At 45.2% G+C, this 12,383-nt stretch overlaps 1 protein-coding gene across 1 annotated transcript in view; it reads right to left on the reverse strand.

The window, feature by feature from the left end:
* Nucleotides 1-1,556: 1,556 nt before the first annotated feature.
* Nucleotides 1,557-12,383, reverse strand: part of LOC108160758 — a 47,513-nt gene continuing 36,686 nt past the window's right edge. Inside the window, exons 5-14 of the mRNA XM_017294958.2 lie at nucleotides 11,298-11,430; nucleotides 11,059-11,202; nucleotides 10,802-11,002; nucleotides 9,555-9,623; nucleotides 8,573-8,682; nucleotides 8,280-8,494; nucleotides 6,736-6,874; nucleotides 6,513-6,618; nucleotides 6,243-6,405; nucleotides 1,557-3,856 (exon numbers count right to left, since the gene is read on the reverse strand). Coding sequence (XP_017150447.1) covers nucleotides 2,721-3,856; nucleotides 6,243-6,405; nucleotides 6,513-6,618; nucleotides 6,736-6,874; nucleotides 8,280-8,494; nucleotides 8,573-8,682; nucleotides 9,555-9,623; nucleotides 10,802-11,002; nucleotides 11,059-11,202; nucleotides 11,298-11,430 — 2,416 coding nt within the window. The 3' untranslated portion in view covers nucleotides 1,557-2,720. The remainder of the gene's footprint in view (nucleotides 3,857-6,242; nucleotides 6,406-6,512; nucleotides 6,619-6,735; nucleotides 6,875-8,279; nucleotides 8,495-8,572; nucleotides 8,683-9,554; nucleotides 9,624-10,801; nucleotides 11,003-11,058; nucleotides 11,203-11,297; nucleotides 11,431-12,383) is intronic.

Genomic DNA, 12,383 nt, shown 5'->3' on the forward strand with positions numbered 1-12,383 from the left:
CAGTCTGAGCGTGACGTCGGGCGCTGCGTAGCCAGTGCAAATTGATTTGTTCCTATTGGCTATAAAAATGATCTGATCTGATCCAGATTCAGCAATCGGATAGATATGGTCATTATCTATGATTCTGCGTTTTTAGTTTTCTCGAATCTGCAATATTGTGGATGCAACAGATTTTCGTCCTTTGTGGGGGCGGAAGGGGGTGGGGCGAAATTCTGAGATATACGTTTTATAGTGAGATCTAACAGAAGTGCGGATACCAAATTTGGTTACTCTAGCCTTAATAGTCTCTGAGATTTGTGGATGCCCCAGATTTTCGTACATGAAACAGAGCGAGAGAGAATGAAATTGTTTTCTTGATTCTGGCTATAATAATTATACGATCTGGTTGAGATTTTACACTCTAGAACATATAGTCATCCTCTACGATTCTGCGTTTTTGGTTTTATCGTATCTTTAAAAATGTGGATGCCACAGATTTTCGTCCTTTGTGGGGCGGAAGTGGGCGGGGCGAAGTTTTGAAATATTTTTGTCTGGATCCAAAACAACGTTGCTCTAGCTCTTATAGTCTTTGAGCACTAAGCGCTGAAGGGGACGGACAGACAGACAGGGCTCAATCGACTCGGTTATTGATGCTGATCAAGAATATATATACTTTATGGGGTCGGAAACGATTCCTTCTGGACGTTACACACATCCACTTTTACCACAAATCTAATATACTCATCCAATACTCATTTTGAGTATCGGGTATAAAAAGGGAGAAGTAAGAAATACATAACTGGATATCTATAGCAAACATATTTGTTCACGCATATTTGCTGGAGCATGGAATGATGATGGAAATTCAATTTAAAGAAAACTCGGGAACGTGACGCTTTAAATGAATTCCCCACTTTATCCAGGGCGAGTGCTTAAAATTCAATACGCAGACACGCACACATCCTGGAAGTCCTTTATGGGGCTGATAACACTCGGTGAGCATAGGGAGTTGGGTTGGGGGATCCATCCTAAGGAAATACTGTCATCCTGGTTGGAAAATTTTAATTTGAAGCACAAACAGAAAGGGAAAACAACACTGGAGCGAACAGAAAGAAAAAAGCAAAAAACAAAACAACATCCGATGAGGCGGAACCGACGGCCGTAAAACATTTAAATTAACGTCTCCTTCAAAACAGTTACATTGTATGAGTGTCTGAGGGTATCAGAGTGCGTGTGCGAGAGTGGGAGAGAGTTGAAAAGGCATTTCCGGAATAGCAGACATAAATGGCGAAAAGGGTCACACACAGGCATGTCCATAAAGATAAAAGCCATAATGTGCTCATAAAGCGAATGAAAGGCGCCAACACTTCTCATCGCCTGGCTCTTCTCTGCTGCCACGCCCAAAACAGGGATAGATGGGCTGGGCCAGATACTTACTATATGTAGTACGCACCCAAAGTGCATGCTCCTCCGATAAGGCACTGAAAGGTTGTTAAAGTTGTACCACGCTGCGTATGCTTAATTAAGTTGTTCGACGATACAGCTAGGAGTTGGGGAGAGGAAAAGGCATCCGTGCATCCATATGATTCGCCATTTATTGAATTGCTTTAAACAACATTTAAGCCATACATTTAATGTATTTTCCACTTGATAACAGCAATGTTTAACTACGATACAGTACAGTACAGTACAGTACAGTACAACACAATAGTTATGTTCTGTTTAAACAAGAACAAGTTTGCAAATTTTACATATTTTACAATTGTTTTCATTAGTTTTATATATATATATATATATATATGTGTGTGTTTGTGTGTTGAGGTCTGAACAATTGCTGACATTCAATATATTTGGGAATATTTATAATATGCAGCTAATTGTACACGAACTAATTAATAATCAATTTTAACTTCAATTACATCTAAATTTCATTTCATTTTCCATATTTATTTCTTTTTTCATACATTTTCGATTTTGGCAGAGATATGTGTTTTAAACAGTTTTCATCGACTTTTATCAGCTATTTTACAGAGAGAGAATATTATCAACTGCGTTGGGGCGTTGTTTAGAGTATTTTATATAGATCGGCACTTAAATATAAGTTAATTTATTAAACAGGAAATGCATTCCACTGTCGTCTCAATTCGAACAACTATTGGAACTGATTCGATGCCGTTTTTAATTATTAAGCAATTTAGTTGCAATTATCCACATGCGTATGATGTAAATTCAATTAAATGACCAGCTAAAATACATGACTTTCAGCAAAATTGTGTCTATGTGGGTGTTCTGCTGATGTGGCTTATCGGTTTGTTTGCCTTTCATGGGCTTGCCTTGGGCAAAATATATTCACAGCATTTAGGGGCTCATTAAAGCTGCAAATCACTTTGCCCAGCAATGCAAGCCCCCGACACTATCACACCCACCTGCACTGTCCCTTCACTTTCACTAAAGTCAGGTGTTTAAGGCCCTGGCCATGGCTTATCTCTATGTAGCTCAATCGTAACGATATCTAAGTGGCTATGGTAATATGATTTATTAAAGTCTTTTGTTATTTAATTTGCGTAAACAGAAACTATTTTCAAATGCCAACAGGAATACCAAAGCGGTCCAACCACAAATCTCTTGAAACTCTTTCCAAAATGGGTTTTATGGTCTTTAAGAGTTTGAAACTCCTGCAGAACCATTGGGAAAATACTGATGAACCGCTTCGAACTCTCTCCATTAATTTTCGTAAATCTTTATACAGAAACCTCTTTGGTGTATTTAGAACGATCGTTCAGATCCAAAACCAACTTATCCGGCCGCTTGGGACGCGTTGTTCCACCACTGCCACTTGTCCTGTCCGTCTGGCTGGTGGAGTTGTTCGAAGTATTGGACACATTGCCCAGCGAGGGCGCCGGGGCAGGATCAGGCGCCAACTGGGGCAACACCTGCTCATCCTCCTCCTCCTCTTTCGTTGAGCTGGTGTAGAGGACAATGTCGTCTGTGGAATGCGCTGCCTTGGCCGGGGCCATGGCCACACTGCGATCGAGAAGCAGCTCGCTGCTGCGCGACTGGACCTGGCTCTGGACCGTGGCGGCGCTCGGCTGGACGCTGTGGGTCTGGGCCTGGGTGCAGCTGCCGCTGCGCCGGCGGCCACTAAGCTTATATTTACTTCTACAGTTATCACAAATTTGATACGTAATGCAGACGTCGGCCTCGAGCAGGTTGCGGGGACCTCGCTTACAGCTGGGGGGTGGCGTGTTGGTGGCTGCCGAGCGCACGGCCGGACGCCGCTGTCGGATGATGTGATCCTGGTCGAGGTCCTCCGACTGCGAACACATGCAGTCCAGCTTAATGTTGGCAAAGCTAATGCTGCCCTCCTGCTGCGGCGAGCCCATGTGGTCGCAGGCACTGCGCGGCGGACAGCAGTAGTAGTGCTCCTTGGACGCGTCCAGGCAGCGGCTGCAGATGATGTGACCGTCGGCGGTGCGACGGAGCAGCTGCTCCCGGAAGTCGTCGCCACTGAGCTCGGTGTTGATGGCCCGCTCCTCGTACGCCGTCGAGGGTGGCGTGGACGAGGGTGGCGTCTCTAGGACCATTGTGGGTATGCTGGTTCGGGCACTGGCACTACCCCGGCCATTCGCATTGATGTTCTGCTGATTGTATTTCTGCATCTCCGCATTCAGTGCCAACAGAGGCAGGGCACTTTGACGCGCTGCGGCATGACCGGCTGCCACGGCCATCATGCCACCGGAGGTCTTCAGTCCATCGAGCAGACTCGATATCGTCATAACGGCCACCCCCTTGGGCGGGGCCATCTCCTGTATCCGCTGCAGTTGCATGCTCAGCTGGCGGATCTCCTCCAGTGCCTCCTGGTCGGACAATTTGTTTTCTGTTTGAGAGTGATGGAAAATATGTTTATATACAGAGATGGGATGCGATTACGACAGTGGAAAACAAAAGCGAACAGCGGCAAAGCAAACAGTCCCTCGCCCTGTTGCCCCACTTTCAAGGTCCCTTCCTCTGCAAACCTGCCTTCGACTCTGCAAGCTGCTTTTGCACTAAAAAGTTCCACGTCCATGTCAAAAGTTTCACGTCCCCGACCCAAAACCGATCCGATGCGAGACCGTAAATTTAAATGCGTAATGTATGTAGCTTCTGTGGAAACGGAAACGAAAGTTGGAGGAGCCTGTTGTGGCCGCGACTTGGGCTTGATTCCATTTCCCACCCTAATAAACCCCGCCTGTTGGCGGAATGATGAATGGCCGTTCAATTCAACAGAAAGCCTGTCAGTATGATTTAAGCGTGGTCCACTCCCGGAACAAGGCCGAACTTTCAAATACTAAAAATACTAAGAAGGATAACAAATAAACAAGTCTACTCTCCTTCTCTCGCTGCGGACAGAGTACAAGTTTCCCTTTGTTCCCTTTGTCCAAAGGGAAACACTCTTCCTGGGAAAGTGGAACTGCCCGCAGTTCGGGAGAGTGTATGTTAAAAGCATCAAGTTTGTTTTTTTGTCTGCTTTGTTTGCCGCTGAATTTAGATTTATGGCTGCGAAATTAAGCGAGTGGAGCAGTCAGTCGACAGTGGCCAAAATTGAATTTATTATGTGTGCCCTGTCTCTTAGTATGCAACACAACAAAATCCTCCTCCTTTTTTTCCGCCTCAAAATATTTAAAATTCGCCACAGCTGCATGTATGTGTATGTGTGTGGGTGAGTGTTTGCCACTTTGTGATTGTTCAATTTAAATATGCAAATTGAGAGCCGCTTAAAAAACTCGACTAGCACCAAAAAAAAGTAACAACCACGCCTCTAAAGTAGGAAAATGAAGGCACGAAAAATGTAAATTTAACGCACAATTTACGCAGCCACAAAAATGCCCTACGTTTTGTGTTAAAATAGAAATACGAGTAATAAAAAATTAAATAAAAGCTGAGCTCCCATAGAGAGATAGAGACAGAGAGAGAAACAGAGGCCGAACGGTCATAAAGCATTAAAACATAAAGCGTCGCTTTTTCGCAATAAAATTCTGGGAACGTTGCTAATGAAAAAGGTTCGCCATGAAACCCAATATAAGACTTTTGCGATAATAATGCGGGGACTAGAGGGTCCCTGAGGGGACCATCAGCCTGTAAGCTCTGAGAATAGATAGGACGAACCGAAGATCTAGTAGAACTGTTTCCTCAGGTCTAAGCAGCATATCTTTCGTGCTGTTAAAGTTACTATATGTATATTTTTGTTGAAGAATTTTGAATTGAATCCCAGTAGGACGTCCATTATGATATTTAATGAAACGAAACCAAAGACAAATCTCATATATTCATACTGTGTACTGCTTATCCAGAGGGTAACGCATGGAAACGCTTATGGAAAGGTACTTGGGAATCAAATTGATTTTCATTTCACTGAAACTTTGATCGATTGTTAGTCAACTAGATTCCAGCCAGAAGTTTATATTGAATAAAGTGAATAGAAAAGCCGATTCACTAATGGTCACCATGGAATCAAAGTGATCTACGACTGCTCTTTAGCACATTAGTGCATATTTGCACTAACCATCGAAAGCGTTGATGGCTTGTTAGGAGAGAACAAAGCTTACCAAACTTAATTGGGCAACAACCACCCACCTGCACCTGCATCCCCCGGCACTAGCACCAGCATCCTCGTTGTGGATGATGGCTCACTTGACTGCCCCACGCCTCAAATGGTACACATAGTTGTTTATACATCAAAGCCAGCCAAGCGGTAAACAAATATGGCGTCGGCGGCAGCTTGGCGGAAGTTTGCGCTTCGTAGCTATTTCCTTCCTTGAAAACACGCGCACAAACGCACACACAAGCACACCATTCCTTAGGCTAACCGCAGAGGAGAGGACCAGAGAGGATTGGATGGTAAGACTGTTTTGCACGAGCTGCAGAACATAAATCAGTACCCAAAGCTGTCACTAGATATGGCTTGGGCATGTAGTCGGATCTCGCATCTCGCATCCCTTCCAACGAATTCCTTGACTCGTGTCTAGACAGGAGAGATAAGAAGGAAAGTGAAGCCGCCGCCTGTTTCGCTCATTTTTTAATTTTCCAATTAATATGACATAAATAAGGCCAAGGCGGACCCAAAGAGAAAAGGCCATTCGCCATTCTACTGTTCGTTTTTCAGACAAACTGTCTGCGCTGATCATTTGTCAAATGGACACTGTCGTTTGTCATAAATGTCGATATAGTCTGCCCATTAGGACAAATGAGGCAATTGGTTTGTTATCGCCGGACTCAGGTCTCACCTGCTGACGTGGTGCCGCCCACTGGGACCGTTGAGGTGGTCACCGAGCTCGGGTTGGCAAAGGTCCGGACTTGAGGACGAAAATTGAATTTGGCTCCGGATGCCTTGGTGCCCAGGCCGATGTTCTCTTGATGCGACTTGCCGCTACGCAGCACAATGTACACCTGCCAAAGCAAAGGATAAAACACAAGGATCCAGAGTCAGGAATAGAAACAAACGGTGGGAAGGGGAGAGGGATGGGACTGTTGGGACTGATGGGACACACACTCACCTTGCTGCCAAAGATGAGGGCCAGCAGCAGCGTCACCGTCAGTTGGGTGTGGCAAAAGAAAATGATGTACAGGAGATCCGGATTGGCCGGCGACTGCAGGAACAACCTGCCATAGAGAGAGAGAGAGAGAGAGAGGGAGAGAGAAAGATAGTAATCGGAAATGATAAAAATTTGTCTAGCCAAACCGTACGTGTACGTTTCTCTTGCGATTCACCGCACTTACATGGACACGTTGAGGAAGCAGGTTAGCAGGAACTCATTGTAGATGGCCATCGATATGAAGCGGCTCTCGTTGAACTCGGACGGAGCCTTCCGCACCATGATGCACAGTCGCACGCCCCAGGCCAGGAACAGCACCTCCACTGCAGAAAGGGAAAAAGCAAGAAGAAGCCATGGATTAGTTCCTTTGTGCATTTCAATGGCCTCGCAGCTCAGTTTTTGAACATTAATTAGTAAGAGCGAAGAGCAATTACGTTATCATTATCTTTTTTTTTTCTGTTCCTTTTTAGCTAAAAGCATGGGAAGCAGTACCGCGGAATGGCAACATAATGTGGGATCTTTGGGAGTGAAGCTCCCTTTTTATCTGGCTCTCATCTCGCGTATTCTTGCGAGTGAAATGAAAGCAAAAGAAAGTCATAAAAAAAGCATACACTTTTTATGCAATAAACTCTTTCAACAAGGGAATGCAGATGAGGTGATACAGAATGCTGCATGCTCCACGCTGCATGCAATTAAAAATGTAATACTCGCTACGTGCCCCTCTATGCAGCATGCAGCAACAGAAAATTAAGTTATTTAGCATCTCTGTGCCGTCAAAGTGCGTGACTGACGCAGCAGAGCGAGAATCAACGATAATTGTTGTCTATATCTATGCGAGAGTTCAGATTCTGTTCTCTCTGTCCATATGCCCTCGCAAAAGATACAGAGGAGGAAAGTGCTTCAAGTTGGCCCCTAAACTTTTTTAATTAAGCGAAGACACAGTCAAGATAGCGCTGCGCAGCTATTCCTCCAGGACGCGTAGGCTCCTATAACACATGCCTTCTACAGGGCAACAAAAAAATTGCATATTCATATAACGCCAGTCGCTGACCACCCACAATGCACAGCTGTGGGGACGTGGATGAAAAGGAATTCCCTTTAAGGGAGTGATGCCACTCGGTATCCATACACTGTTGTCCGTTGGCAGGGCAACGTTTTTTTTTTGCTTCGCTTTTTCAATTCATATTTTGCAGCCAAGGGCGTAGAATGAATTATTCCAAGGAGGGAGCTGAATTTTGTTCTTAAATTTGTATCTAAAACCTTCTGCATATACTCCGAGCACGTAACCATATTTTTGTATTGCAAAATGATTGTAACGGCAATGTAATGTCATGTAGGGATAGTAACAAACAATACTTTCTGGCAGAGCTAAAATTAGAATTTCTGCTTTTTCCTTTTTCGCCTAGTTTTTCCAATGCAACAACTATTCAGAAACCACATTTTTTAAGACTCTAATGCTAGCATATTTTTCAAATGAACGTCTTTCAACAAAAAAGTGTTGAAGTGGAGCCCCCTTGGGTACGCCCTTGGTTGCAGCATACAGTGCATATAAGCAACGTGCACATTGTTATGCGGAATATCGCTGCATGGGAGCTATGCCTTTTCATTTTTGCTGAAAACGAATTGAGCTGCTTTCATATGGCTATTGGCTGCTAATGCCAATCAGCACTCCCTCAAGTCCAAACATATCAAATTACTCTCCTGTGATGAATGGAGGCATGGACTTACTCGATGTGAATGTGTAGTCCCACCAGTCGGTCTTGCATAGGAACGCCTTCAGGTCATCAGCTGTGCGTCCCACAACCACATCTGGCGGCGATACGAGTGTCCTCACCAGCAGGCAGGTGCCGATGGCCCCGCAAATGATTCCCAGGCGCTTCAGCAAAGCGGCATCTGTGATTTTGACCGCCTTGGCAGAGCGTACACGAAAAATCACCGATATCCTTTGTGACAAATTGAAAAAAATGTAAGGTAAGTTATCACATTGCATCATCTGCATCAACATCCCCATCATTACTCACCTCCAGGTCTTCAGCATCAGAGCGCCATAGGTGAGGGAGAAACCAATCTCTCTTAGCCAAATGCGAGCGGTGCATGTATAAAGATTCGGATTCGGATACATCACAATGTTCTGCAATTCATAGACAACGATAGCCCGTGTATAACGATATGTTCGAGAATCGGCAAAACAAAACCCACAAGCAAATGACAATTTTATGTATTTATACGAGCTGAAAATTCTCTTTAAAGTTATAAAGTTTTCAATGGTGATACATTGTGTGGTGGAGATTAGGATTCCATTTTGATTTACACGTTCCTTTTAAGAACAAGTGAAAATTATAAACACATCCATCCACACACAACGACTCAGAGCCCAACGAAAAATGTCCAAAAATAGATATCCTCTTCTCTAGGACACATTTTTTTTGTGTTGTGTGCCGTGTGTCCTGTGTGTGTATGTCAACTCATGGCGTCTGAATAAATCAGCAAAAGATAAATAAATCCTCAGCTTCATGCATGTCGGTCCGATGTCGGCGTGCGGGTTTTCGATGAACTCTCGTTTAAAGTTGTTTATTTGGCCAGTATTCCATTAGCTTTCGACACTTTCCATAAATCAATCAAATTAAATTGTTCAGAATTGATGTGAATTTGGTTCAAGGGGTGCCTCTGCTGTTCTGGCTGTCGGTCATTCACTGCCAAACGTTTTTCCATCTCATCTTTCTTTGTACAGGCTGAATATATGTATTTTGGATGCAAGGCGATTTATGGTTTCGAATTTTGAATGTTTCCCGTCGGAAAATCACGTCCAGCAATCAGCAGCCAGCAGCCAGCATGCTTGCTGGATCCATTATAATGTGCAACAGATATTTATGCGTTTGGCCAAGGCCTCCATAGGGCTTAAAAGTGATTGAATATTTCCTAAACTTATGCTTGACTGCCCATATTTAAGTAAATTCAACAAAATATCCCCAGAAATGCAGTGCAGCTATCAAAAGTGCTTACCGTGCAATAAATGAAGAAGGCTCCCAATGCAATTACCCGCAGCAGAGCGGGACTGGCGGCTCGTACAACCTGCAAAACAAAATGTTTTCAATTAGTCTTTCGAGGGAATAACTTTTGTGTAGCTGTGTGTTTGTGTGTGGAAAAACTTTTGAAATTTAAATTGAAATCGCTTTAGCCGCACAATTTCACATGAAAAGCAGCCGGAGAAGGAGCCCCGAGGAGAACAAAGGACAAGGATCTCACTACGGCAAGGACAAGGAAATGTAGTGCCGTGTACAGGGCGGAGTGGAGTTGTCCACACACTTGGCAGGATGTCGGGCTGCATGTTTAGCGCCATTTAATTAGTTTGGACACACACACTTGCGCACTCAGACGCACACACATACATGGACACACAGAAACAGCTGAAGAGAGATGGAGAGAGGGAGAGAGAGAGGCAGCGAGCACATAGACACAAATGCGACAGAATCGCATTACGAATGAAAACAGTTTAGTTGGCCTGGGATTCACTGAGGGCTGGTGTGTGCTGCTGGGCTGGTGGCCTGGGGCCACACAAATGTCTGACAGCAGCATGGGGGCGCAGAATAACTCACTTTCCCGAACATTGTTCCACCAGTTTCACCATTCTGCAGAATGGCTGGAGAAAGTTGAAAGTGGTTTAAAACTATATGCCGGAGACAATTGGACGATGGCTGAGCCTTTTCACTGGCTTAATGAGTGTCCTAGTGACACTCGAGTGAACTGTACATGGCGTTGCCTTCCGCCGAGGAAGGACGGACGGAAGTCGGGCGACAGTTGTGTGGATGTTTGCAGTTCCGCTTATGCGCGACAATATCCGTTGTCCTGTTGGCTTGTTGCCGGCTGTCATTGGAATGTAGGACCAGTCCCTGGCCGCACGTTCAAAATAACTAGAATATAAAAATTCTAAGCCGCTTTGCGGCTCAATGATGACAGCAGCTTTGGTTGGCCTCGTCCGGGATCAGAGGAATTTGACAGAGAGCAATTTACACAAAAATCTCTGCCACAAATTCTACGACGCGGCGGCAGGATAATGCTATTATAATGACTTTACATTCCCCATCAAGGATGTACAAGATTTTTCAAAGCTTTAGATTCCATCAACAGCATCAAAACTGCGATGCTGCATATATGTATCTTTGGAAGTAGTTCTAATTCTAATATAATCTGTATTTCACGTACTGCCATTATTGATCAAGCTATAGTAGAGAATGGAATCCTTAACTCACCTTGACTTGCTGATACCGAAACGTAAACCAGGCCGCAGGCGGCAGGAGGCCAATGACAATGCAGGCCAGTGCCAAGATGCTGGTGCGCATCGGCCAGTTGAGGGCGGCAATGCAGGGCGACGAATCCTCGCAGGAATCACAGCCCTCGGCGCAGGGCAGACACTCGTACTCGCTGTTACTGTTGTACGTGGAGTTCTTGCCCTAATACATATTTAATGAGTGTAGGATTCTTGCTCAGTACTTGAGTCAGCACTTACCAGCATCAGCTTCTCGTATTCCTCCTCCAGCAGGCTGCCATTGAAGAACTTGTGGAGCGAAACCACGTCGGGGAAGTAGAATCCCTTGCGGCAGAGGCATTTGTAGGAGCCGCGACGAAAGCCCAGTCCCATGATAGCTTCACACTGAAGGCGCATGGAGAAGGAAAGATGGAAAGATGGAGGAATGAACATTTTGTGCTGACATTGGAGTATCTGATGGCGTCTGGTCTGTTTCTCACCATTGTGGTCCGCTGCTTGCACTTGTCGGTGCCGGCAAAGATGTTTAGGGGCCGCTTGGTGCCGGGCGTGTGGCGTTGCGGGCATTGGTCGATGTCCACGCGCCGCAAGTCAATATCGATGCCAGATGTTCCCCTACGAAATGGGGCAGAACGAAAAAAAGGGAGAAGAGAGTGTGCAAAAACCAGACGGAGAGTGTGATAGAGTCAGCAAAAGGCGTTAAAAATTTATGTTATTAATTTGTCAGCTTAACAATCAACTGGGGGGCGGCACTTAAACCAAATGGCGCCATTTATAAAACTCAATTCAATAAAACGTGTGTACCGTCAGTCGCTGATATTTATCGACAATGGAAAGTGCGCAGATTGTAGAAGGACTGAGACCCGCTTTAGCTCTATCTCTGTTTCAAGGTTCCAGATAGTGGGCAGCCGCCTGGGGTTTCGTTGGCCGTGGCCTTTCGATAACAAACAATAAATTCGTGCTTTGATTGCGCATATGTCTATGGACTCTGTTCTATAGTCTGAGATGGAGAAGGAACCCCAGGAACCCCAAGAACCGCACTCGCACACACACAAACACACACGCATGAGCAGAGGGATAAACTAGGAAGCATGTTTTGGTTACGGGTTTCTTTGTATTGATGCCGAGCTCAGGGAAAAGTAGCAGAAAATTATTTTCTTGCTGTCGTTGACGGAGATTGGGATTGGGAAGGGATGGGGCAGGGGCAGGGGCAAAGGCAGTGGCAGTGGCAAAGGCAGAGGGAGAGGGTGCAGGGAAGAGGCCTTGTCGTTTTACAAAGACATAAAGCCATGAAAAGGGTACGCTAAGCTGTCGACGCTGCCTGAAATCCTATATGCCTCCCTCAAAGGTCGCCCCTGGAAATGGACAGCCACCCAATTACGCACATACCTAAGCAGAATTGTGGATGGAGCACCACGGCGGTAGCCGAATGGAAGGAATGAAGCCAGAACGCATGTAGAACTTTACGCATAATCTCAGAATTGTCCCCACTTTCACGCCGGTACTGTGGCTGTGACTCAAACCTTTCCGCCTGGGTCCCGCTGTCACGGAAGGCTGACGTCAAAGGA

The sequence above is a fragment of the Drosophila miranda genome, chromosome 3 (assembly GCF_003369915.1).
Source record: "Drosophila miranda strain MSH22 chromosome 3, D.miranda_PacBio2.1, whole genome shotgun sequence".
NCBI lineage: Eukaryota > Metazoa > Arthropoda > Insecta > Diptera > Drosophilidae > Drosophila > Drosophila miranda.